This window comes from Haliotis rubra, unplaced genomic scaffold (genome assembly GCF_003918875.1).
Source record: "Haliotis rubra isolate DU_JTF1 unplaced genomic scaffold, ASM391887v1 Scf606, whole genome shotgun sequence".
Classification (NCBI taxonomy): Eukaryota; Metazoa; Mollusca; class Gastropoda; order Lepetellida; family Haliotidae; genus Haliotis; species Haliotis rubra.
Genome location: NW_025767309.1, coordinates 579,223 through 605,858, shown reverse-complemented (window position 1 = coordinate 605,858; position 26,636 = coordinate 579,223). Strand labels below are relative to the sequence as shown.

Sequence of the window (26,636 nt, the reverse complement as noted above, 5' to 3'; positions counted from 1 at the left end):
GCCTGGTTTCGGATCCAAAATATGACATTATTAGATTGGCCAAGCTATAGCCCTGACCTAAATCCAATAGAAAATGTTTGGGGTCTTATGAAGGAAAGTGTCAATAAGAAAAATCTGACAAATATTGCTGAAATGAAAGAAGAGGTGGGACTGCATTGACCATGACATTCTAACTTCTTTGATAGTAGTATGCCCCGCCGCATTGAAGCCTGCATTGCTGCCCATGGTGACTTGACAAAATACTAACTGTTCACCTGTCTTTGAATCTGGAGTTATGTTCTGCTAATATTCACATTTAATACGTGAGTAATGAGTGAAAAAAATTAAAAATTTACAATCTTTAAATTCTCAATAATTTCTGGTTGTACTGTACTACTACACAGGTATTGAAGACACCTAAAGTTAATCTGCCATGCTGGTGTAACTGAGGACATGTCATAGCTCAAGCCAGCACAGTGATATCAAATACTATTTTTGAGACAACATATCCAAGAAAAGAGCAGAAATCAATCACGCAGACAGTGATAAGAAATTATTAGAAAGTGAGCTGTGTACCTAAATGTACAGATGAGTAGCAGAAATGGATGACAGACAATGAAGCTATATCTGAAGCTGTATCCTCAAAGACTAGGGTGATATACAACAAATCTACCTCCTGGAGAGTGGAAGGGGAATCACATAGATGCAGTAGATGTGATGATGATTCAACTGATAGACTGTAGTCGTTCTGGATACAGACAATTGAAGCTGTGCATCAGTTATCACTTTTCATGACCCATGTATTTTATAAAATAAAGACCAAGAAGTATAAAAGCCTTCAGCCTCACTGGATGAATGAGTTAAAAAATGATATTTATATGATAAACACCTTTTGTCTGGTAGAGTAGGGGAAAGGAGGTGAAAATGCCACAGTATCAAATCATTGTACGAGCCATTCCTAAACATCTCTAATGAACACCAACAGAACATTGTGGGCACCTTCTTTCGAACAGTGAATGTGTTGGATGAAATCCAGCATTATCCTTGTATGAACTCCAGAAATAGCTACTACCATCATTGTACCCATGGAGGGAATCAAACTTTGGCATGACAAGCACCTATACCACTCGTCCAACCAACAGCTCCTTGTTCTCAAAGAAGTTAGTGTCTGTAAAATTGCTGTCTCGAAGAAGAGATGAGTCATAAGATTACAGTGAGCATGTTGGAGTTGGACAGATCTGACAGAAGTTCAAGAAATTCCATATGTGTCCATTCCCTACAATGCTTAAGTTCACATACAACGACATCTTAAATAAACACATTTTCAAATCACAATTATGTTCATTTATAAAGACTCCACTTATATCCTGAAAATGGTTTAAACACTACTAATAGTTAGATTTTATATTTAATATTTTCATTCAGCCTTAACTGAAAATCAGTTATCCCATTAACAAGATCAGAATTTGACTTAATTTGAAATGTTTGGGAATACACCACGTATTCAACTTGAACTTCAAAGTAACCTGCACAGTTGGATTTCATGAAAACTAAGCTGCCTCCGTGGTGTAGTGGTTAGAGCGTCCACCCGGAGAGAGGAAGGTCGTGGGTTCGATCCCCAGCTGTGTCATACCAAAAGACGCTAAAATATGGTACTTGTTGGTCCCTGCCTGGCACTCAGCATTAATGGGTACAACAAGGACTGGTCATCTCGGAGTCAGTATAATGTGTCCGAGAGGCTATTCATGCTTAACTGCGGCATGGTATCTCAGTGAGCTAGCACTATAAAACCAGCTTCAGTCTCGGCTAGCACAAGCAGCCACACATACACATGCATGCACGTCGTCATATGAGCAAAATATTCTCGAGTACGATGTTAAACTCTTTTTCACCTCACCTTCCTGAAGACTTCAATTATAGAAAAAGACCTAAAGCTTCACCTTCACCTCTCGGTTGACTTATTTTCAAAAATCATGTACAGTTACATACTGATCTTAGTTAAAATCACACAGAATTTGCAGACTCTGGTGAGTATTGGTAATTCCGGAGACCTTCGGAGTTGCCTCATTCAAGGTTGTGTTACCAAAACTCAGTTCCTAAAGACATGATCAATTAATTAGTCCATTTTCATCCCTTCCAACCTAATTTATTGTTCTCATGTTCCTATGGATAACAGAAATTCACTAAATTCTCTTGTCTGTTTAGACCCGTGAAGATTTGGGTTAGAATTGATCTTCAGTAACCCATGCTTGTCATAAGAGGCGACTAATGGGATCAGGTGGTCAGGCTCGCTGACTTGGTTGACACATGTCATCGTATCCCAATTGCCTAGATTGATTGCTCATGCTGTTGATCATTGGATTGTCTTGTCTTGAACTCACTCACTCACTCTTGTTTGTTTACTTTATGAAATACCAGAACACCATACTCAAGTACAATGTCCCACATGCACCATGCATTCAAGCTTCCTATGATCCACCATCGATAAGTGTGAGTGAGTATGGCTTCACGCTGCATTAGCAATATTGCAGGGGACACGGCAGGGGACACCAGGAAGGGGCTTCACACACTATGGGAAAACAATCCAGGTCTTCAGTGTGATGAGCGGATGCTTTAACCATTAGGCTACCCCCACCCCCACCATCGATGATGTGCACACACTTTTGGGTTATTCTTCAATAAAATATATAAAACACAAGTGTTTCAATATTCCAAACATCAAAAGGAACCAGCTAACCACTAGACTGATAAGTCTAGCAAACTTCATCAAGATATATTCAATGATTGTGGAGTTCTGCTCCGCAAACAGAAAAACATCAGACCCACCGACCTACTAATAAGCATGTCCTCTGCTTTTCAAACCTGGGGAATAATTCAATGGGAATCTAGCTCACAGTGTTAAACAATATGGATGAAACTAGTGTCTTAATGCCGCCTTGGATCCAAAGAAACATAACACTTTGGAAACATTTTGACCAAAATTAAAGATATATGACCACTTACTCAAATAGGAAGAAAAGGCACTTCAGCAAATACAACAGATATTGATACAGAAAATTAACAATTGACAATTTATTTCATCTGGTTGAAGAAAACTTGCAGAAATGAGAAAACAAGACAGACATATAAAATACATAGATTATTGTTTGTCAAAATACATGGAGTACACCAAAAATTAAATTATATAGACGGGTTAAACAAGAGATCAAGGCTTAATTCTGTAAAGATTTACAGCAAATCAATACATGATAACATGTTTATACTGAGACACCAATGTTTCCCGAAACTCTGATGGTTCCTACCCGACTTATGGCACAACTAGAGGCCTGTTTTGTATAAGTTATATGGCTTCAGATATGGCAATTATTTTTAGAAACCATGCTGGAAACAAACAATGGTTTGTATCAATACAAAATATACAATGACAAGACCCTGTTTAAATAATAATATCATTTATAATTATATTTGGGGTGAAATAATCTTTACGAAACTGTTTTGCTAAATGACAAGTCATAAGGTGTCTTATTCCCTTTACCTAAAAATGTTTTACACAACAAATTGTATCAGTTCTTACCGTATCTAGAGTTTGGAAACCTTGGATCAAAGGATGGATATATCATGTAATACTTCTAACAGATAAAATGCAAGAGAAGCTTTCCTATATGGATATATATATCCACTAAACTTTTCTTACTTGGTACCAGAAGTAAAACAGATGAATCCGTATCAAAAACAGGATTGTGTTCATCATTAACAAATAATCAACAGGCTATGAAACAGCAAGTAAAATTATCTCCTGATATTACATGGACACGGAGGTTCCCAATCACTGTCTTGGAAATAGTTTTAAGAGCATTCGGATTACACAGTCTCATTGATATAAACAAATACAACAATCTAAATCAATCCTCCTGACATAACCAAGTGATTATTTGCTTTCTCAAAATGTTGTTTTGTTTTGTTTCAACAAACATTTACTTACAGAATAACTCTAAAATGGACTACAAAGTCACAGATATGAGAAAATCAGTAAAAGAAACAAATCTAAAGTAAACATGAACTAATGAGATATTAACAATACATTAAACATCCAAAAATAAACACCTTTCCATATAAACCCATTAATTCTGCAACTTGATATATTCATCTGAGAAAATATATCAAAAGAAATTATTAATTTGAAGTAGTCTATCTTAAACAAAAAATGCCATTTTCCAGTTCTACTCTTCACGTTTCACTTTTTCATGATATATGAGCAATGATCCATCAAGAAAAACTGGCACAACTTCACAGTTCAACAACCACCTTGGACTCAACCAACAACAACATGTTACATACAATGATAGGAGATATATTTCACTTATACTCCACTTAGTGATTCGAACAGGAGGTAATGCTGTAATTAATATCGATTGCTGGAATGAAACATTGCTTGTTGCTGATTGACATTGCAAATATTCACTATCGTGACCATTGAAGTTCTTCAGCTATTTCCTAGAAGTATTTTCCTTCTTGTGGAATGGAATGTAACATATTTTACTAGAGGTTGATCCAAGAATTTGAAAGAAAGAGTGCTTAATAAACCCAAGTAAAAAGAAAACAAGTGAGGTTTGGGGAACAGCAAGTCGCGTGGGGAGGTTGCCATTTTTTGTAAATATAGCATACCTCTTATAACACAGCATGTGATTTTGATACCTTCAATTTACATAAACCATATTCTCCATAACCACGATAACTTGAATTCAAAAATCATCTTTTAACTGTCAAGTGAATAAAATGTTTACCTGCCTAAGAAACAATCCTGGAACAAGATGGAAAGGAACACCAGGAATTGGCTTGGCATTCCTCAAGGTCTTCAGCATTAAATTTATAACTTCTGGCAAACTAAACTTGGCACTTTGAATGACATTGTATTAAAGTAAAATCAAAGCCCTCTTGTTTTTTTCTGTTTGGACAAACAGAACAGGACACCGACCTAAGGATAATCCAGTTCTCAGTTCAAGAACAGGCATCGAGAACATGGGCAAGAATCATCAAAATGACAAATATTTAATGTTTAAAATTTAGATATTTATAACTTTTATTCATAGAAAGATAATACAATAAAGTATATTTCACTGGCTGTTAAAGCATATGTCATCTGAATAATAGCACCAACTACTGATTCACTTTGGACCGACTTGGACCAGTCATAGATGTTGGACTTACACCAGGCTGTGAAGATAAGGTTAGAAACTGGCACATTGGGACTGTATAAGAGTTATGAATACAGAACATACAGCACTAAAAAACATAAAAGGTTAAAAAGCCTTGACAAACTTAAACAACATTTACATAATCATGCTGGAATCATAACTGGGAACACAACTCTTAAGTATATGCATAAATAAACAAACTTAAATGTAATTAGATATGCAGGCAAAACACCAAGAATTAATCATTTTTTAAGTATAAATACAAACACAAATGTTATTTGATAAAGATGAACTTGAGTATCTCGAACATATACCGGTACTTTCACTAAGGACTGGAACTGATTAATATCTGAATAAAATGTACAAATAACGAGTGAAGATCTAATGTTTTAGTTCATGAATTGAAAAATATATTTTATCTGTCACAGCTCTTTCAAATTTAAAAATTGCATCAAAATAAAAAGATATGATTTTAATTGGAACTTAACCAATGATTTTCAGTATTTCTCAAATTATATAGTAGTGTGATCTTTTGAAGTAAACTTAACTGGCAGCACTTATGGTTTTTATACAAAGACCAAGTAGATTTAAAACCACATGAACAACATAAAACTGATTCAACACGTTCAATGCAAAATATAAAATACTGCATCCTAACAAACAAACTGGACAGAATCAACCAAACTCCCAATTGCCAATAGTTCCTGAAATTTTGAAACAACCTTTCTTTAAATTCACCTCATACACACTCATAAACAGTAATATACACATCTGGTATATAAATACACTTGCAGATAAATATCATATACTATTACACATACAACTAGTCACTACCCATGGTTATGTCCAGCTAGGTCCAGCACTGACCAGTGTCCAGTCAGAGTGGTTTGTACGCCAGCAAACCATCTCCAGTCAATCCCCTTCAAGGTTTAGGGATCAACCTTCATTCATTCTGACTGACGCTGAAGCTGGGTCTAGACAGACACAAGATCTGGATGATGACTTTGCTGCAGCATTACATGGTAGACGTGGAGGGCAACAATCATGGGAGGTTACTTGTTGAAGTAGGGTTCAAGGTCTTTCAACATAGACTGAAAATATACATCATGAAAATAATAAATGAAAACAATTTTGGTTTGAAGCTGAAAGGAAGACATCTAAACAAACAAGGGTAACTGATCCAGAGCTGCTGGGATGCACTCTGAACGACACAAATACCATTGAAGTTTGTGGTCCTGTGCATCGAGCTCAGTCACAACATTGGGCGTGCAGAGTCCTTGGATGGGTGACCATGTTTGGCAGCTTGACTCCTGTGAGTTTCTCGGACTTCAGTCCTTCCCCACAACGAAGCATATGTGATGCATGTGGTCTCACCTTAGACAAGTGAGTTTGTTCAATATTGCCTCTGTTCACCCAGCAGAAAATGGGTACCAGGTGACTAAAACCTTCTAGCGCTTAACAGCTTGGGTTATCCGGGGTAATAATGTGTCAGCGCTTTGAGCATGCACAAGTGTGTGGAAACAAGTGCTTTGGCCATTGTTATTATTATCATCATTATGATTACATCAGTTGGTGAATGGTGGAATGACCAGCTTCAAATCCTGACAGGTCTTTGTACAACAATGAATTCTCATGAAAATAATTGTGCAAGCTAATCAAACATGTTGATCTGTGTCCTATGTATAGTATGGGGTCAGCAGTTTTTTTTAAAGTGGCATTATAATGATTACATCAGTTATATTTCATTAGCTTGGGTAAGTACAAGTTCTCAATGAGATAATAATAATAAATATATAAAATCATTAAATTTAATAATAATAATATAAGTACATATAATTAAAGACGCTACAGTATGTTTTAGAATTTTATGGCACATGGAATCAGGCCCAAAGCTTTATTCAAAGGGAGAGAATTTATTACATCACTTATTTCAAATTTGTTTATTCTCAATATGGAAAACGTTTCATCTGTATGCTTTTTCATAATCAGTAGTCTCCCCTTAGTTTCATTAGCATCTCTTGTGGATGGAAAATACAAGTTTAACTGACTAGCTTTATCTGATCCTGAGTATATATTTGTTTTTTATCGGCACTATACCTGCACTGAAGGGTAACAAGCAGAGTCTTACCCTTAATTTCACTACATATCGCAAAACTTTATATGAAGAAGATTTGGTTTGAAAGTATAATTCAAAATGAAATCATCTAAATTTAAATAAAAACATTTCCTTTCCATAATATTTTGTACTGCTTACCATATTTTCCTTATTTTCCATACAATGTTCTTTTCCTTCACAATTAAACCATGGTATATTTTTGGGTATAGTTCTATAACTTCTAACTATTTGGTCACCCATGAAGGTCCGGGTTAGAATGTGCCTTCAGTAACCCATGCTTGGTGTAAGAGGCAACTAACTGGATCGGGTTGGTCAGGCTCGCTGACTTGGTTGACATATGTCATCGGTTCCCAATTGCGCAGATCGATGCTCGTGCTGTTGATCACTGGTCCAGATTCAATTATTTACAGGCTGCTGCCATATAGCTGCTATATTGCTAAGTGCAGCGTAAAAGTAAACTCACTCACTCACTCTATTTGGAGACAGTACATGATATTTTATAAAGTTACTAAAATTTGAGTAAAAAACCCTTCAGACATTCATCAATAGCTTCACATTTGTTAAAATGGTCAATCAAACTAGCTGATTGAATAACGTGGTTTAATTATGTGAATATATTACATTCACTTCTTCCATAACAGGGGCGGTGGGGTAGCCTAGTGGTTAAAGCGTTGGCTCGTCACGCCGAAGACCCGGGTTCGATTCCCCACATGGGCACAATGTGTTAAGCCCATTTCTGGTGTCCCCTGCCGTGATATTGCTGGAATATTGCTAAAAGCAGCGTAAAACTAAACTCAGTCAGTCAGTCAGTCTTCCATAACACAACATATCTCAAATAAATGATGACTTGGTAGATAAATGTGTTTTTACTGATATATTCATGTCCCTGTCATCACTAATCATATTACGACATTCTATCACTCGTGAATTACTAGTATTACCATAAACGTCTTCACTTATAACTATCAGCTTAGTTAAGTATTCCATTTAGAAATCTGCGTAGGCCATTTATCAAATGTCATAAATGTTTCCTGTCTAACAATTCACTGACATGAACTCTACATGAACTAACATTGTGACACCTTCCGACTACATGACACCTACCAATGGTTCTGTATTTGGGGCAAATCTTTTGACAGGTTTTCCTTCACGATCAATGATGAATTTTGTAAAGTTCCACTTGATAAAACTGAAAACAAGAAATACATGGGAGTAAGCATTTCCATGCTACATTTTGAGTCTGTACAGATAGAACTGAAAACAATATAAATGGAATTTACATACACACTACAAAAGTTATCCAAGAATATGAATGCAACCGTCAATAGGGCCATACTGACAATAAGATTCTGAAATCAGTCAAATCTGCATCATACAAATGTATACAACTAACCGTAACGTACATCACTGCCATAATCATAAATTGCATAACTTCTGCAACTAAGGTGAGGTGAGGTGAAATTGGGTTTAACGTCATGCTTGAGAATATTTCGCTCATATGACGACGTGCATGCGTGTGTATGTGTATGTGCGGCTGCTTGTACTAGCAGAGACTGAAGCTGGTTTTATAGTGCTAGCCCACTGAGATACCATGCCGCAGTGAAGCATGAATACCCCACTCAGACACATATTACTGACTCCCGAGCCGACCAGTCCTTGTTGTACCCATTAATGCCGAGCACCAGGCAGGGACCAACAAGTACCATATTTTAACATCTATTGGTATTGGTATGACGCGGTCAGGGATCGAACCCGCGACCTTCCGCTCGCTACTGCAAATAAGATGTGCCAAACACTGCAATATTTCAAGAAACACAAATTGCATTATTTCTCAGATTAAAATTTGCCTAACATTGCAATACTACGATAAACACAAATTGCATTATTTCATCAGTTCAGATGTGCCACAGAAAGAATTACTTCAATCAATAAAAATTTGCTGCACTAAATATACTAAAGGTTACATAAAATAATATAAACCTTATCAAAACTACACTCAAGTCTTCAACCATTCATAATGACACCACTTACTTTCCAAATAAACCTTTCTGTTTCTCCTTAAGGAACTTAAAAAGTGGATGTGCATTGTTTCCATTGACTTCAATCTTGCTGAACATGTCGAACCCAACCTGGAACTCCTTCTTCACAAACCTTAGGATTTGGTCGTTCGGCCACGGTTCCTACAAAACATGTAACCCCAAGATATATAACAACCACTCAGTTCTCCCTCAGACCAACATCCCTGCACAAACATGGCAAAAACATTCCTGTGTATTACAAAAATGATAAACGACACATCAAAGAGTTGGGGTTTTCTAATCAAGCATGTCTATCCTAGAGGTTTTCTCATTCTTGTTCCTAACATAGAGAATAGGCTACAAAGGTGAGATTTTATTTATCACCCAACATCATTCATTCTTCAAACTCTTTCAGCACGTAAATTAGTAATTATAAATTATATTGCAGATTGAAAAACAAGTTTCCATATTATCACATTTTTCTTGACATTTGTCTAAGATAATGTTGCTAAAACCACTGCATCAAGACCCAGTGTATCACAGCCTTAACAATGACACCACCATCCCTGTTTTGAAGCACACTAAACGCAATGATTTGTATGTTGTACACAAGCAATCAGGGTTTGGCCTTCTTATAAATATAAATTTCAGTAAATAGTAACTGATAGATTTTCACACTTTAACCCAAAACAATTAACATTCATGATTTATGGCTACAGGGAGGGTGATGATGATTTTTATTGAGAAGCATGTACAATGTGAATCCCCCCCTAAAGTTTATGTACAAAGAAGGTGAACCCCCATGCATGTCGTGTAGAAAATCAATGCCCCCCCCCCCTAATTTCTAAGCATATTTTTAAAATACTTTTATGCACAAAATTGCTGACCCCCCAAGTACATGTGTACAAAATGTATGACCCCCCTACCTCCCCAGAACAAAATGGATGACCCTCCCTTAAAATTATCATCACCTCCCCTAGACATAAACTATGAAAGGTCCCTAATTTACATTTTTCAAAAACAAATTCAAAGAGAAATTCACTGGTATGTTAATTCAAAATACAGTTTCCTTATGACTGTTACCAACCCAGAGTATGAAAACTACCTTTGCCACTGTATCATGATGCAGGTAACATGATAATGTTCAGGCCATAACAAACGTACTTATACATTTCGACTTTTCAATTAAATCGTCTTGTCCATACTCTGACCTCTAAAAACACAATTGAAAAATGTTGCTTTGACTTCCAATTCAGCCTATTTCAGGCACCATTCCATGAAGAATAGCACATTGCCTCTACACTGACCTGCCCCCCAAACTGGTTGCATGGAAAAGCAAGGATCCTCAAGCCCTGTGACTCAGCATAATCGGCGTACAATTTTTGTAGCTGAGTGTAGTGCTTCTGAGTAAATCCTCACTTGCATGCCACATTCACGATGATGACAAGGTTGCCCCTGGAAAATAAACAAACATTTCTTTGCAATTTTGGTAGAATGTTTTATTTATTTAGACTAGATCTCATATAATGCTATTCTTTATTAACTTCAAACTACAATTATCTCCTATCCAATTTATGAAACGATGGCGATCTTATATTATGCTATTGTTTACTAACTTCCAACTAAAATTATCTCCCATTCAAATCATGAAACAATGGCGAGTCTTCTTCACGCAGGTATATTTTATGTGTTCAGCGTGACTGTGGGGTATGTGTACCTATACCTACATAGAAATTAATTCACAAATGAGCACATGTTTATACATTTATACATAAACATACACACAAATGCTAATAAATAGTAGATCTAGGAGTGTCTACTTTAAACTAGACATTGGAGTGGGGTGGGTGATGATAATCTTAATGGAGAAGCATGTACAATGTGAATGACCCCCCCTGAAATTTATGTACAATGTAAGTGCCCCCCCATGTCATGTACAAAATCAAATTCCCCCCTCCCTTAATTTCATAACCATGACTTTTTAATATGTATATGTACAAAATTGATGACCCCTTAGAACATGTGTACAAAATTGATGACCCCCCTAGATCCCAGAACAAAATGGGTGACCCCCCTTAAAAATCATCATCACCCCCGGTAGCCATTAATAATGGTCCCTTAGTGCCCAGTATTTAGCTTACAATAAACACTAATTAGTCTTGACCCAAACATCCTGCACTATATCATTGACTGTCACATAGAGAAACACACACTAACAAACACAAATGAAGACATAAATAAACAGATAATGTATTTCAACACAAGTAATTGAAATAAAACTTATAATATACACTATAATATACCCATCACACTAATTTATTATTAATATCTATCGCTATAACTGCTTTTTGTCACACAACAACCCATTTGGAAAATCTTCCTGTTTGTTTGCTGTTTAACGCCGCACTCAGCACTGTTCCAGTTATATTGTGGCGGTCTATATATAATGGAGTCTGGACCAGACACTCCTGTGATTAACATCATGAGCATCAATCTACACAATTGGGATATGATGACAAGTTAGCAAGACTGACCATCAGATCGTGTAAGTCACCTCTTACGACAAGCATAGGTTACTGAAGACCAATTCTAACCCAGATCTTCACGGATCCAACTGTCCATCACAGGTCCGACTGACCATGAATGGTTGACAATAAATACATATCCAGTGCATCACACACATGTTTATCCTGTTAAACGGACAATTTTGCAATTTGTCATTTATTTATAAAAAGCAGTTCAGGGGGCAAAAACCTTTACAATATATTTTCATTATCGATGTCTAACACTTCTCTATTTATAGGAGATAGGCTGACTTTATTTTAAAAAAGGTGTGTGTAATGTACATGGTCATGAGTATTAAACATTTATGTATGAATATCTAAATGAAAAATTCATTGATTTTAGGGCTTATATACACCCATGCATTAATTAAGCACCACCCAATTTTGAAAATAAGATGTGATGCTACAGAAAAGTTGGGGTATAGCCATCAATTTGATCAACCTGTAGTTAAAAAAGCTTTATCCACTGACAGTTTTACAAATACTATAACCTTTTCTATTCTTTATGACTGACTGACTGACTGACTGACTGAGTTTGGTTTTATGCCGCTTTTAGCAATATTCCAGCAATATCACGGCGGGGGACACCAGAAATGGGCTTCACACATTGTACCCATGTGGGGATTCGAACCCGGGTCTTCGGCGTGACGAGCCAACGCTTTGACCACTAGGCTACCCCACCGCCCCTATTCTTTATGAAAGAATACGTTGATGAAAATGTGATGGGACTGAAGTTTTACCCCAAATAACTATTCCTCTCCTGCTCAAACTACACAATTAAATTAAGTTTTGACTAAAAATAACAATTCTGTTATATACCAAGATGACGGATACTGATATTTACAGCTAAAACCTGTTTGTTTTGTTTGTAAAACAACTTTTACTACACTTTAAAATTTTCCTTTTTTTTAGTTTGACTGTAACTTTTCCTCAATCTTAGTTTACAAACTTTCATCCATTCACAATAAATAACGAATTTATAGGCCACACAACAATCAATTATTACTTTCACTTTTCAAAATAAGGTAACTTGTTTTAGGACAGAAATAGACCTAATATAGGCAATTTTCCTAATTAGAGTACATGGTAATTTCAATGATGTTCGTTTTTGAAATGTTAAATGCTTGCTCTATCAAATTATAAAGGTTATTTTTTGGAAAGAGTTTCAAATTTTTATTTCAGACAAAATTAATTGGTAAAAATACAGGGTGGTGCGTATTTTATGCACAGATGTATATATACCGTACCGTATTCACACAAGATTCTCAAGACTAGTTTGCCATAGATTTCCTAAACATTGCAGAAAAGTTCCCTGCATATGTTGTGAATATAATCAGAAAGGCTTTCCCATCATTAAATCATGTTAGTTAAGTTACTTCTTTTCAGACTTATTTGACAAGCCATCTTTCTTCAATTTTGCTCTCACATTTTCATAACCACGTTTCTCCAGTTTGTCTGGATCTCTCAAAATGCAAGGAATACAAGACACTGCTGTATGCAAAATTTCCTCCACAGTAAATTGGTCCTTTAGCTTGGATGTCTCCATCCTCGATAATCTCCAGGGTATACATTCCGATAAATCTCCACTATACCCTGGATGCATCTACGGCTCGGCCCCATGATTTTAGTACCTCCCTTGGCTGGCTTTTTATCCAATCAGGTGTCTACGCTGGGAAGTTGAGCGTACCAATCACAATTCACTTTCGCTTCTTTTATCTAACCGATAAAACTTGGAAACAAAATTGTTGAATAGATACTCTGAAGGAGGTAGAAAGAGTTCTTGCATATATTTATTAAGGTTTCAGACCTGTCAATTTGTCTGTATGTTTTCCCCAAAAATCTGAGTGCGACCGCTGTCTTTGTTGACACTGGCAAGCTTAGTTGTAACGGCGGCTTAGCTGATTGGCTACTGTGAGAATGCGGAGCCAGCAAAGGGAGGTAATAAAATTATCGGGCCGAGTCATAGATGAATCCAGGGCAAAGATTTATCAGAACGTATACCCTGGAGATTATCGAGGATGGGATGTCTCAAGATATGACACTTTGTACCTTATTTGATGAACTGCACCCCCCATGCAATACAACATCACATCTAGGATCTGCTACACAACAAGGATAACGGAAAAATTACTTCATCATCATGTAGATGATTGCACTGTAAACAAAGGGAAATGGCAGACGCCTCTCCACTATGACGTCACAGCCAAATCTCTGCCTGGGCTGGGATTATAATATGATATGCACATGTACAGTTTGTGGGATTAGAGCAGATGTTTGTTGGCTTTTAGATAACACTAAAGTCACTTACAAATTTTTCTTCTGTGTGAATAGGTATACTATATTTGACCATTTAACATGTGTTCAGTATGAAACAGCAAACGTGATATTGGATTCAGTGCAACAATTGACAGACCCTGTACACATGTTGTAAGGCCTAACAGGAATTAAACTATAATCAATATTCAACATATATTGTCACAATACAGCATGACGGAATGTTTAGTTATTAGTTTATTATTAGTCCTCAAAAATACATATAGTTATGACCCATCTGTTTCAAACATGTGGCAGGTTGACACCATTGCAACAGCTTATCTATGGTTGTGTGGCTGACATTCCTCATACCCATTATTGCAATACAAAAGGTGAAACAAGATATGCACATATACAATGAAAGAGGCTTTTACAAAGCAGGGTGTGTTCCCACAGACAAGAAACATTGTAATCACGCGTTCTTAACTAGATGTTAGCGACATTGCATGAAATTCTGACCCTTAACATATAGAAACTGGAGGCTGAAGTAAAAGCAAGATATCCACTGAGACCTGAACAGAAACTAGAACCACCCCTGTAAACAAGTATTTAAGTAATTAACACATAGCATGATTTGTACAAGATCATATTTAGTTCCTTATTTTCATTGATCATGTTCATATTCATATATAGACAACAAGTATATAATTTCATTTCTTTGAGTTTATTGTAATACCTGCATTCCAATATGATAAATTGGTCATGTGTTATGAAGACTGATAAACACCCATCTTGTACAGAGCACATGTTGTACAGAGCACATGTTGTACAGAGCACATCTTGCACAGAGCACATCTTGTCCAGAGCACATGTTGTACAGAGCACATCCTGCACAGAGGTAATGCATAGCTCAGAAACATCATGGCCAGGACCAGTATCAGCATCTCCTGTTATCTGATTGTCATATATTTACCTGTATTTGTCCAGGGAAACTTCATTGCCTTCAATGTCTTGGGCTGTAAACTCATAGATGGAGGTGGCCTTCTTCCAGGCGTTGGGATCCTCTGTCGCCTGTCAACATTCAATGATAAAATAATGACACACCTTGCCACTGTCAACATGCTGTCTGAAACTGAAGAGAGTACTAAATACATGAACAGTGCTGAAAGTGACATGGTGAGGTGAGGTGAGGCGAAATTGGGTTTAACGTCGTGCTTGAGAATATTTTCGCTCATATGACGACGTGCATGTGTGTTTGTGTATGTACAGCTACTTGTACTAGCCCAGACTTAAGCTGGTTTTATAGTGCTAGCCCACTGAGATACCATGCCGCAGTGAAGCATGAATACCCCACTCAGACACATTATACTGATTAGATAGCGGTAAGGAAATTAGGGCTGTATTTTGTGACGTAAGTAAGGCTTTTGACAAGGTCTGGCATAAAGGTATTATACATAAACTAAGACGTTATGGTATCGGGGGTAACTTGTTGAAATGGTTTGAGAGTTATCTAGACAATAGAGTTCAGCGAGTTGTTACTAATGGTTACGCGTCTGATCAAAGATCAATCCTAGCCGGGGTTCCCCAAGGCTCTGTCTTAGGACCATTATTGTTTATAGTTTATATCAACGACATCGTTGAAGGAATAAACAGCAATATCCGCCTCTTCGCAGATGACACATCACTTTATGCTATAATAAATGATCCTGATGAAACTGCTCTGTCTCTTAATAATGATCTACGTAAAATTTCTGATTGGGCTGACAAATGGCAAGTTACATTTAATCATAATAAAACAGATTCTATACAATTCTCTCGTAAAGTTCAGCCCAGCCCAAAACGGAACTTAAAGGTCACATGCAACGTAAAACACAACTTTGCAGATTCTGATACCTTTCAGTATGGACTTACCGAAACAAAGCGTCAAAAATGCAAATTCAACTTATAAAGTTGAAAAATAACGCGATGAAAACGCGCGAAATCGGAGTTCAAACGTTTCACTAATTTTCCCCAGACTTTTCTGGGGAATACGGGTTTCAACAGCTGGGCTGCGCTCATAGCACGTGCGCAGTGAAATAGGTTTGCGCAACTTGGAAGCAGGCTGTCTGGTGAATACTCGGTGAAGGCTTTGGTGTGAGCTATTTTCCTAATGTTTTGTTGATATCTCACAAGCGAGCATTTTTTTATATGTTATGACAGTAACTAAACTGTTTATATAATTTCATTTGTCTATTTCACCACACGTTCTTCTTACCGAGTCACTTTCTCAGTTCGATACTTAAAAGCAATGTCATTATTTAGCGTTGACACAATTTCTAACTGTGATATAGATGTCGCTGTCACAGACAAAACTCAATGTCTTGTTTTATTGACACCTGTGTGTCTGCCTGCCTGTCTGCTAATGACAATATTCAATACACAACTGCGATCACTGACCACATGCAATTTGAACTTAACACCAATCAGGCTATACACCATAAACAAAACGCATTGATTTATGGCCCGAGTTCGGTCTCTGTCACATTATGTAATTACACAGACAGGCAGGCGTGATACTTGAACACATGACATGTTATGATGTCTGTTGATTGCAAAATGTTATACACACAAAAAAAAGGGGGTATTTATACAGCCCAACATCTCTATATATACACACACAATGAGCCGTGAAGGCAGCATCTGCTAATGAACCAGCCGTTACACTTGAGTGCACAACCATCCGCTCTGACTGGGTTCGGTATCCCGGCTGCTTTGTTTCGAGGGAGGTAAACCCAAGTACAAAATATTGCACTTTTGATTTGCGATTATACGCTTATAATTTTGTTTATTTCTTTTTTCATAATCAGCAATGCATATTATATGTCATGAAGAAGTGATAATTGTGTTTTAATTATGTTTGATTTTTTGGTTGCATGTGACCTTTAACAATGAAGGATGGTAATATTAATGACGTTAATAGCCATAAACATTTGGGACTTACTTTACAGCACGATTGTTCCTGGACTGACCATGTTAACTGTATCGCTAAAAAGGTTGCACCCATGGTAAACTGTCTTAGAGGTTTTAAATATCGTCTCTCACGTAGAACTTTACAAACAATGTACAAACAATATATCTTACCTATTTTCAACTATTGTTGTCACATCTGGGACAATTGTACCAAACAGCAAGCACTAACACTGGAAAAACTTAATCTTGATGCACTTAGAACTATTTGCGGTGCTGTTCGCGGCACGAGTCACAACAAAATTTATGATGAGACAAACTTCCAACCACTATGTACTCGAATAAACATCCAAAAACTAACGTTTTTCTATAAGATGGTTAATAATTTAACTCCAAAATATCTGAGCGATCTCGTCCCTCCTAAGGTATCTGACACAACAAGCTACATTTTCCGAGACCGTTTGAAGCTCCAAACTATCGATAGTAAAAGTGCAAGTTATGCTAAGTCATTTCTCCCAGATACAGTAAGATTGTGGAATTGTTTGTCTACCGATTATAGAGAAACGGCTACTTTGGGTAGTTTTAAGAAACAGGTTAATTGGTAAAATAATAATAATAGTCAAAATTACTTCAATTTAAGCTTTGGAACAAGATTCTGTCAGATTATCCATTCACGCCTCAGGCTCAGTTGCAGCGATTTAAACACACATAAATATCAACGATTTATATCTTCAAATCCCTCTTGTTCTTGTGGCTACTGTTACGAAGATCCAATTCACTATTTCTTTTCGTGCGTTAATTACACTGACATAAGACATAAAATGCACTTCTATACTAAAGGATATGACATCAAATCAATGCTATACGGCCACTCTCATGGATCTACTAAAGGTAATGTTGAATTATTAGAATCTATCCATTCTTTCAATGTACTGTCAGGCAGATTTGTGTTGTAATATAAAAACGAAATTGCACTTACTATTAAGTATTTTCCGACACTAATGGTTCTAACGTTAAAAGCGGCTATGTTACAGTTTATGATTGTCACATTTCCAGAAAGCTATTGTTTATCGTTTGTTAATATCATGTTTTTCTCCGTACGATTATTATATCTATAATATATCTGTATTCCGGAGCGGTATTCATATAAGCACCATACTGCTTGTTTACCAATCCGGTTCCTCTTTTGGAAATTAATATGTTTAAACCATACTGACTCTGAGCCGACCAGTTCTTGATGTACCCATTAATGCCGAGTGCCAGGCAGGGACCAACAAGTACCATATTTTAACGTCTTTAGGTATGACGCGGCCGGGGATCAAACCCGCGACCTTCCGCTTTCCGGGCGGACGCTCTTACCACTACACCACAGAGGCGGTCCGAAAGTGACAAGGAGTGATATGATCATGCCTCTAAAATCCATGGTTGGACTACAGGAGTGAAGTTGAATTGAGGAACACATGTCCTTTCATATCACTAATATCAGATGGGGGATGCTAATAGCCAAATTGTTATGTATTAAACACAGTGGACTGAGATTGTTAGTGATATAGCTGTTAAAGGCACAAATCAAAACACCAAGATTATCAGCAAAGGAGCAAGAACAATCCATTGGAATGTCGAAGCTGTTAGCTTCGAACAGCAAAATTGCCAGAATGTTTATCTGTACGAGGCAGACTGTCATCTGTCTAATGAGACGCATCTACCAGACTGGACAGACATGAGACAGTCCAAGAACTGGAAGACCAGGACTGACTATCCCGCAAGATGACCATCACCTGAACATTCTCCATCTGCACAACCAGAGGCTCACAGAAATGTCATCAGCATTAACAAAGTTGGGTGACTGCATCAGGTGGACCACAGTGATGAGACTAAGACTAGCTGTCAGCATTCTGGGTCATTGGGCCATTTGACCATTTCAGGGCATGTAATTAACCCATCAACATCATCATTTATGTTGGGTGAGGAACTCGAGGCACAAGTAACGCTGCAACAGGGTGCAATATATGTGATGTACACAACATGTACACAGAGACTTGTAAATCAGACAATCAGAACGCTTTTCTAAATAGTTTACTGTTTAGTTCACAGGGCTTGTAACAGAAAAAAATCTGGCATCAAGGTATGTATTATCACTGACTGGGTCAGTTTTTTTTGCATTACAAGCCCCTGTGGTTTAGTTAAGTAACACTTTGGGGGTGGTGGGGGGAATTAACCCAAAGCACCACATGTGTACCAGGGCTGTAATGATTCATTGAACTATCGATGGATTGCAGTTGTTGAGTCTCTGATTGCAATCAATCGATGGTAGAAATGAAAAAATATTGATGCACTGATAGTATGTGTGACTATCCATAGTTTAGTAATTGTCTTCCGTTGATAAATGCGCAGCACAAAATACAGGAAGTACCAGATCTTTAGTTATTCACCCCTGTTACCTCTTAAACAAACATGGCGGCAAACACAGCATGCATCTTGGAGTTTGAAATTGTATATAAAAATAAGTTTGTTTTAACTGTTTACTTGATCTGGGTTTCAAGTTTCTTGTCAGTTAGTAAAAGAGACTAAAACTGAGACAATTCAAAGAGAAAAAGACTAATCCAATAGTATTGCAATATTTGGTCGCAATAGAATGTTGCAATAGACTATCACTATCCCCCTCAAGTGTTTACTGTCTTTTATACATCAGCTTACATTTTGCCATTGACTACTGCATGTAAGAGAGACACACATTTAAGAAATACAGTTCGCTCTACCACCATGTACAGTGTAATAAAGCACACTTTCGCCCTGAACTATTATAGTTAAAGTCACGAAGACGCTTGCATCCGAGTGCTTTAACGTTAAAAATAGTTCAGGCGAAAGTGTCTTTAGTCTTAATCTATACCATGGTACAAAAGCGACTATATTCTTCTAAGATAAATTTAATACATGATAACAGTTTGAGACAGACAATTGTTGAACAAAAGATAATGACATAAAACTGATAATACTGCACAGATAATAATACTGATAATACCTGTCACTTTATAATTTATGAAAGAATGTACATCACATTCCTATTTTCTGAGCTGAAACAGCTTTTTGTCACATAGCCCGTTTGAATACACAGTGCCATTTAGAAAGTGATCAAATGTAACTCATGTTATGTTTGGGATTACATTTTCTGACTAAAGTACAGATTCTAGTACTTTTATTGGGTTGAGTCCAATCTGGGATTTGAATCCTCAGAGTCAGGCACCAAATCGCCAGCACACAAAGTCAGCCATCTAACCCACTCAGCCAGCGAACTTCCACAAATCCCAAACATAACATGTGGGCTAGCTATGGGTGGTTTTAAAAGTGGTACTTCATTGATATAGAGATGTATAATAGTGACTGACATTTAGCTAGCAATAAGCACTCTACTACTGTTGTCCCAAAACACACATAATTTTGCCATTGACTACTGTACATGAGAGAGAGGGTCACACATAAACGAATAAATAGACAGACAATAGTTTAACAAAAGATACTGACATAAAACTGATAATATAGCACTCATCTATACCTGTCACTTTATGATTTATGAAGGAATGTGCACCATATTTCTATTTTCTATCCTGAAACAGTTTTTTGTCACATAACCCATTTGTAAACCCTAGATTAACCTTTGAATGATCATTAATGATTGAAAATAAACATAAGTCCAATGAAACACATCCATGATTACCTAGTAAAACTGACACACAAACACTTTTCACATTATCAGTAACCAGTAAAACAGAGAGTTCCCAAGATAAATTTTAATTTAATTATCGACGTCAAAACACCTTAGCTGGGATTTTAATAGGCATATGAGCTGGTGGTAGGATTTGGGCAGTTGTCTGTTGTTTTTTATAGATAACAATAAAATCACATAGGACTTTTTTCTATGGGTAATTATATACTGTATTTGACTATTTAACATTTATCTAATGCACTGCTGGTGGGATTTGGGCAGTTGTCATTTGTTTTATAGACAACAATAATATCACTTTTTAGTAACTGAAAATGTACATTCTGTTTGACCATTTAACACATATTAAGAAGTTTTTATTTAATATATCTCCTTTATACCGTAATGAAGATGAAGATGGTTAGCCTAGCTACCACTGGGGAAGCCTTTGATCAAACCCCAGTGTCATTTTGGTCATGTATGTTTCTTATCAAACAGTTTGAGATAGAGTTCTCATAGTTTTGGTTGGATATTTTTAGTTTGAGCTGCTCAAAATCAGCATCTGTTTGGACTCATTGTCCAGGGTGTGTCATGGGCCTCATGTGTGGCAGCTATCATCCCACATATTTCCTGCTGACAGGATATTACATGTGTCGTGTACAAGACTGCAGCTGTTTCACACCTGCACACTGTTCACTGGCTGCACAAATGCTGTACAGGTCAGTTTGATATGACCTCTACCATATCAAGTTAGTCTTCAAGTGCCATGCCCACAGGGTTTATCTTCAATGAGTTGTTAGCTGTCTTCAACATGACATACCTGTTATCTAAATTCAGATTGGTGGTTGAGTAACGAAGTGGTCACCTCTGCCTCTAGGTTAGTAGGGCTGCGCAATATAACCGGTTTACCGGTATTTACCGGTTCAGACGTGAAAACGATACGTATTGCAATATGCTGATCGAAAACCGGTATTTTGACTTGCATTCGGAAAACTTCGTAACACTTGAAAATCTTCCGATATTTCCTTGTTTCGTTTGTGCCAAATATTATTCACATTTATATTTTATCATGATTAAAAGTTGTTATTAAAGCTTAATCAAGCATAGTGATTTTGTTGTGTTTTTCCTCTATAATTCAAGCATTAACTGGATTATAAGTAGTTTTTGTTTAGAAATACTTCATGCAATATACTGCAATACATGCTTTCGCATGCAATATATCGCAATATGAAAATTCTCTGCACTACCCACCCTTATAGGTTAGATCCCTAGAACTTTGATTGTGGTAAACCCAATCTTAGGTATAGCTGCTCTGATATGGTTGGAATATAGTACAAAGCTGGATTAAATCCGTGCTGTTTACCTGGTTTAATTATTCAGTCTAGTTTGCTATATTATAAACTGAAAACTTTGAACAGTGATAAGCTGGAGATAAATTGCTCATCAAATTGATTTTACAATATGCTGCCAATGTCAGTGTGAAACAGTCCAAAACTATGACTCCACTAAACTTGGTGTTTTCTAGGGTTTAGACACACACATGCGCACATGGTTTTGAACAGAAACAGTGAATTTTATTGAGTTGGTAAGTATCCCACCAAATACTGAACAGGCAAACTATCTGTCTTACACCAGTATCTGATTCACAAATGATGAGGATGATGTTTTGCTATATATTTATAATTAATGTTTCACACAAGACTAAGCAAAAGGTGTCTTTCTGCTTATAACTAATATTCTTTCCTCGAATAATCTCAAAACACATTCTATAATGGCCTCTGGCTTGGTTGGCAAACCATTTACATTACAGAGTAAAGATGACAGCATGGTGCAGACAAACCATGAAGCACCATCAGGGATCCTGGGATTCAATCCCATGAGGAATATCTCTGCTATATAGAGGACATAGCACAGTGAGATGCCAAACACTTGTTGAACCCTATTTACAAACTCATGTCCGTATGTTTCAAATATAATTGCCAGTGAGACATGGTCTCTGGTCACTGAGCTTACTTCAACTTCAAAAGTAAAGACCGCTTCCGTGGTCTAGTGGTTAGAGCGTCCGCCCGGAGTGCGGAAGGTCGTGGGTTCGATCCTGGCCGCGTCATACCAAAAGATGTTAAAATATGGTACTTGTTGGTCCCTGCCTGGCGCTCGGCATTAATGGGTGCGACAAGGACTGGTCGGCTCGAGTCAGTATAATGTGTCTGAATGGGGTATTCATGCTTCACTGCGGCATGGTATCTCAGTGGGCTAGCACTATAAAACCAGCTTAAGTCTGGGCTAGTACAAGCAGCCACACATACACATACACACACATGCACGTCGTCATATGAGCAAAATATTCTCAAGCAGAACGTTAAACCCAATTTCACCTCACCTCAACTCACAAGTAAAACTTGTACCCAGATCACAGACATGTTTCATTATCAGTGTTTTTAATCCACAGGAAGATCAAATTCTAAACCTTAGCATGAACAGGATGCACCTGCACCTATATAGGAGAGGCTAGACTGTCCTCTTACTGACATATAATAGCCTGTTGTCAGTGACTGTCAGTTACCACGCTTAAGGATAACCAGATCAAATAAACTCATGACATACATCACAGTGTTGACAGATCAACTATCACATTGAAGCATGCTGACTCACAATCATGATAATCATGGCTGGGTCAGTTGAGGAAAAGTGAAGACCCCCTTAACCACTCTACCTCCCCCCTCAACCCCATCATCCAATCCCCCACCAATAAATGAATGACCACGTTTGTACCTTACCAGGTTACACTGCACTACAAGCCCCCATGAACAAAATTCTCATATCGACTAATTCTTTTCCTGACATCATTTGAAGGCTGGGTATCTATCAAAGTCCATCTACTCTTGCCAACACCTGTTTGAACTTGATTCGATGCTTGCATGCACTCTCTAGCCATGTTTGATCTGGGTCAGCAGTAGAGTGAACCTTTGAACTGACAGGCTTCCAACACTCGCTGACAGTAACTGCTTGATTGGTTTTCTAGAATTTGGTGAATAAATAACAAAACATCCAACTTAAAGGATAAGACCTACTAGCTTACCCTATTTAACCATGTAAACTTACGTCGATACACGAAACATACTCTCAGTGCTAGCGTTTATATAATCAAATGGAATAGGTGATAGTGACAATTGACGAAGGTATCTGATTCACACACCTGCATGATTGAAAACCGTTGTATGCGACTGCAGTGTTTAAGAATAGAATAGTAAGAAATAAGAAATTTGAAAACGATAAGTGCGGTACATTACCATTTCAGCTCCTTCTCGACAATGGACCTTTCAGCATGTAAACAAATGTGGGAAATAGCTGACGCACTCCTTACAGCGATGACACCGGGCGATGGAGCGGACGCATGCGCTGTTTGGAGTTCGAAGTGTCGACGACCCAAGTAGTTTCGTACATCACTCTTACTACTGTCACACTATATAGCGTGTACATTTCCATACATACGTGTATTAGAGAGAGTGAAAAATGTACCAGCTCTCCATCTCCTTATAGTTCTTATAATATGATGACTAAGCACTATCGTATATTCACTACAAAGAAATACGTGGGGTGGCTGAAAAGTTCTGAGCCTAAATAAATGAAATCAGAAGCTACGGTTTGCATGTATTACATAAAAGCCTTCGCCTACTCAATAAGACAACTTGTTCACCAAGTGCTTACAAACTGCACTGGAACCAGCTACAAAACCAGGCAGCGGTTTCTGCTGGCACCAAAGTCACCAGGCATTCTCTGTTGATGAAAATGGACAAAATAGGCAACCGAGCTGTCATCAAGTATCTCCACATGAAAGGGCTCACCCCAACAGCCATCCATGCCGACATGGTGTCAACGTTAGGAGAGGATGCTCCTTCCTTTGCCACTGTTAAAAGGTGGGCAGCGGAGTTCAGGAGGGGAAAAGAGAGTCTCCAAGATGATCCAAGATCAGGAAGACCCACAACTGTGACCACTAAGGAAAATGTTGATAAAATATGTGGTATTATTTTGAATGATCCAGGAATCAGTGCACGCCGCATAGCCAATAAAGTAGGTATCTCTCAAGAGAGAGTTTCCAACATTCTCAGTAATAAACTAGGCATGACAGAAAGTTCAGATGCTTCAAACTCCTGATCAGAAACGCTCCAGATTTCTCCATTTCTGGTGAGAATTCATGTTGTTTTGAACAGACCAGGCTGCAGTTGGACTGTTTTGTAACCATGGATCAGGATTGGGTCGTTCACCAGAACAACCGACAAAACAGTTAAACAACAGTCAAACCTGTGCCGTCATATAACATCTCCAACAAAGAAGAAGACAACAAAGCATGTTTGGCAATGTGATACGGCTTTGCCTTTCTGAGATTCCACAGTAATCCTGCTGAAGGACTACCATGGGAAAGGTCAGACCACAAATGGCTGGTCTGAAAAGCCCGCTAAATAGGAATATCAGACACAATTGTGGGGGAAAAATAAAGATGTGTCGTCTCTTAATTAAAGACTGTACTTGCACCTCAGTCTGCAATGCGTCTGTTGTTTAAATTTATTGACATCATCCACATTCACAAGATGTGGGCACCGTCAGATTTCCTCCTCTTCCCTCACTCGATCAAAGAATGTCCTGTTAAGAATTATGCAAGTGATATTACATCAGTTCCGCCATGAAGGATGTATCCACTACCAAGAGGACATCTACACCATTGGGATCCAGGCATGTTTGTGTTGTTGGGTGAAATGTGTGGACTTCAGAGGGGATCATTTTGAAAGATGACTTGCAACCAACTCTATCAATGCAGTCCATCATAGTTAGACTCAGAACTGTTCATCCACCCCTGGTAGAAAAAGTCTACCATTGAGTTTGGAAGTACATGCAGCGAATGAACATTGGACCCCTTCCAAAATGAAAGAATTTTTAATGTGAAGTTTACATGAAATACTGCTTTTCAATTGGACCAGAAGTCATCACATGAAATCTGAAGTTCTTAAGTGTATGAACGACACATTTTGAAATTCACATATTTTTTTTCACAAGACTGCATTCTGTATTTTCTGAGAACTATTGTGTTCTGAGTACTATAAGATCACTATAGTGATCATTCATAACCTAGCTTTTATCTTGAACTTAATATTTTAGTATAAATTGGGATAAGGCAGTTAGTTTAATTGCATGTACTATCAAGAATATTGTCACTTTGACTGATCATAACGATGAAATGCACATCCAAACTCCAACGTTCATACAGCTGGGTGCTCTTCTTAGAAGGCTCATACTCCAAATAAATAAAGTGAAAGTCAGTTCTGTTTGTTTCTGATACTAAAAGCAATTGATGTCTTGTGTTTAATGCCTCATTCAGCAGTATTCCAGTGATACATTTATTGGCGCTACAACATCCACATGGTGCGGACAGCATCTGAAAATGATAGGATAAGACAGGGACGGTACCATGTTCAGATAGGTTTCATCTTGAGAGGTCGTGCAAGGTCGTCTACAGGACCCAAGAGAATGAATAAGGGACACCTGTGTTACAAAGTGAAGTCAGTTTCAAGAGTGTGGGTATGAAATGACAGAAACAAAATTGTCCAAGATTATCTGATCATGTTCCATCCTCTTCTGCGGTTGTAGCAGGGAAATATATGCCTGCCAACATGTGGCACTTTCTGTAACTGACTTTTTATGGCACCATAACATTGCTCGGCTGCCCCCCCCCCCAACCTCTCCTCCATACAACATGTCTGACACTATTCAGTTGGGCAATCTTTGGTTGACATTTGGACCAACATCTCCCAGACTGTGTCAATCATCCGGTGTCTCCAATGCACTGCCACTGCCATGCTTTATTAGCAC

At 37.6% G+C, this 26,636-nt stretch overlaps 2 protein-coding genes across 2 annotated transcripts; one reads left to right on the top strand and one right to left on the bottom strand.

Annotated features, from left to right (window-relative positions):
• Nucleotides 1-3,031: 3,031 nt before the first annotated feature.
• On the bottom strand, nucleotides 3,032-24,211 carry LOC124255701 (glutathione peroxidase-like). The gene is made up of 6 exons (XM_046689607.1): nucleotides 24,062-24,211; nucleotides 15,099-15,196; nucleotides 10,616-10,763; nucleotides 9,322-9,470; nucleotides 8,395-8,479; nucleotides 3,032-6,265 (listed from the first exon to the last, which is right to left on the bottom strand). The coding sequence occupies exons 1-6, from the start codon at nucleotides 24,062-24,064 to the stop codon at nucleotides 6,227-6,229; spliced, it is 522 nt and encodes a 173-aa protein (XP_046545563.1). The 5' UTR covers nucleotides 24,065-24,211; the 3' UTR covers nucleotides 3,032-6,226.
• Nucleotides 24,212-24,560: 349 nt separating this feature from the next.
• On the top strand, nucleotides 24,561-24,926 carry LOC124255689 (protein GVQW3-like). Its single transcript, XM_046689580.1, has one exon. It carries the CDS (start codon nucleotides 24,561-24,563, stop codon nucleotides 24,924-24,926), a length of 366 nt encoding a protein of 121 aa, XP_046545536.1.
• The last annotated feature ends 1,710 nt before the right edge of the window (nucleotides 24,927-26,636 follow it).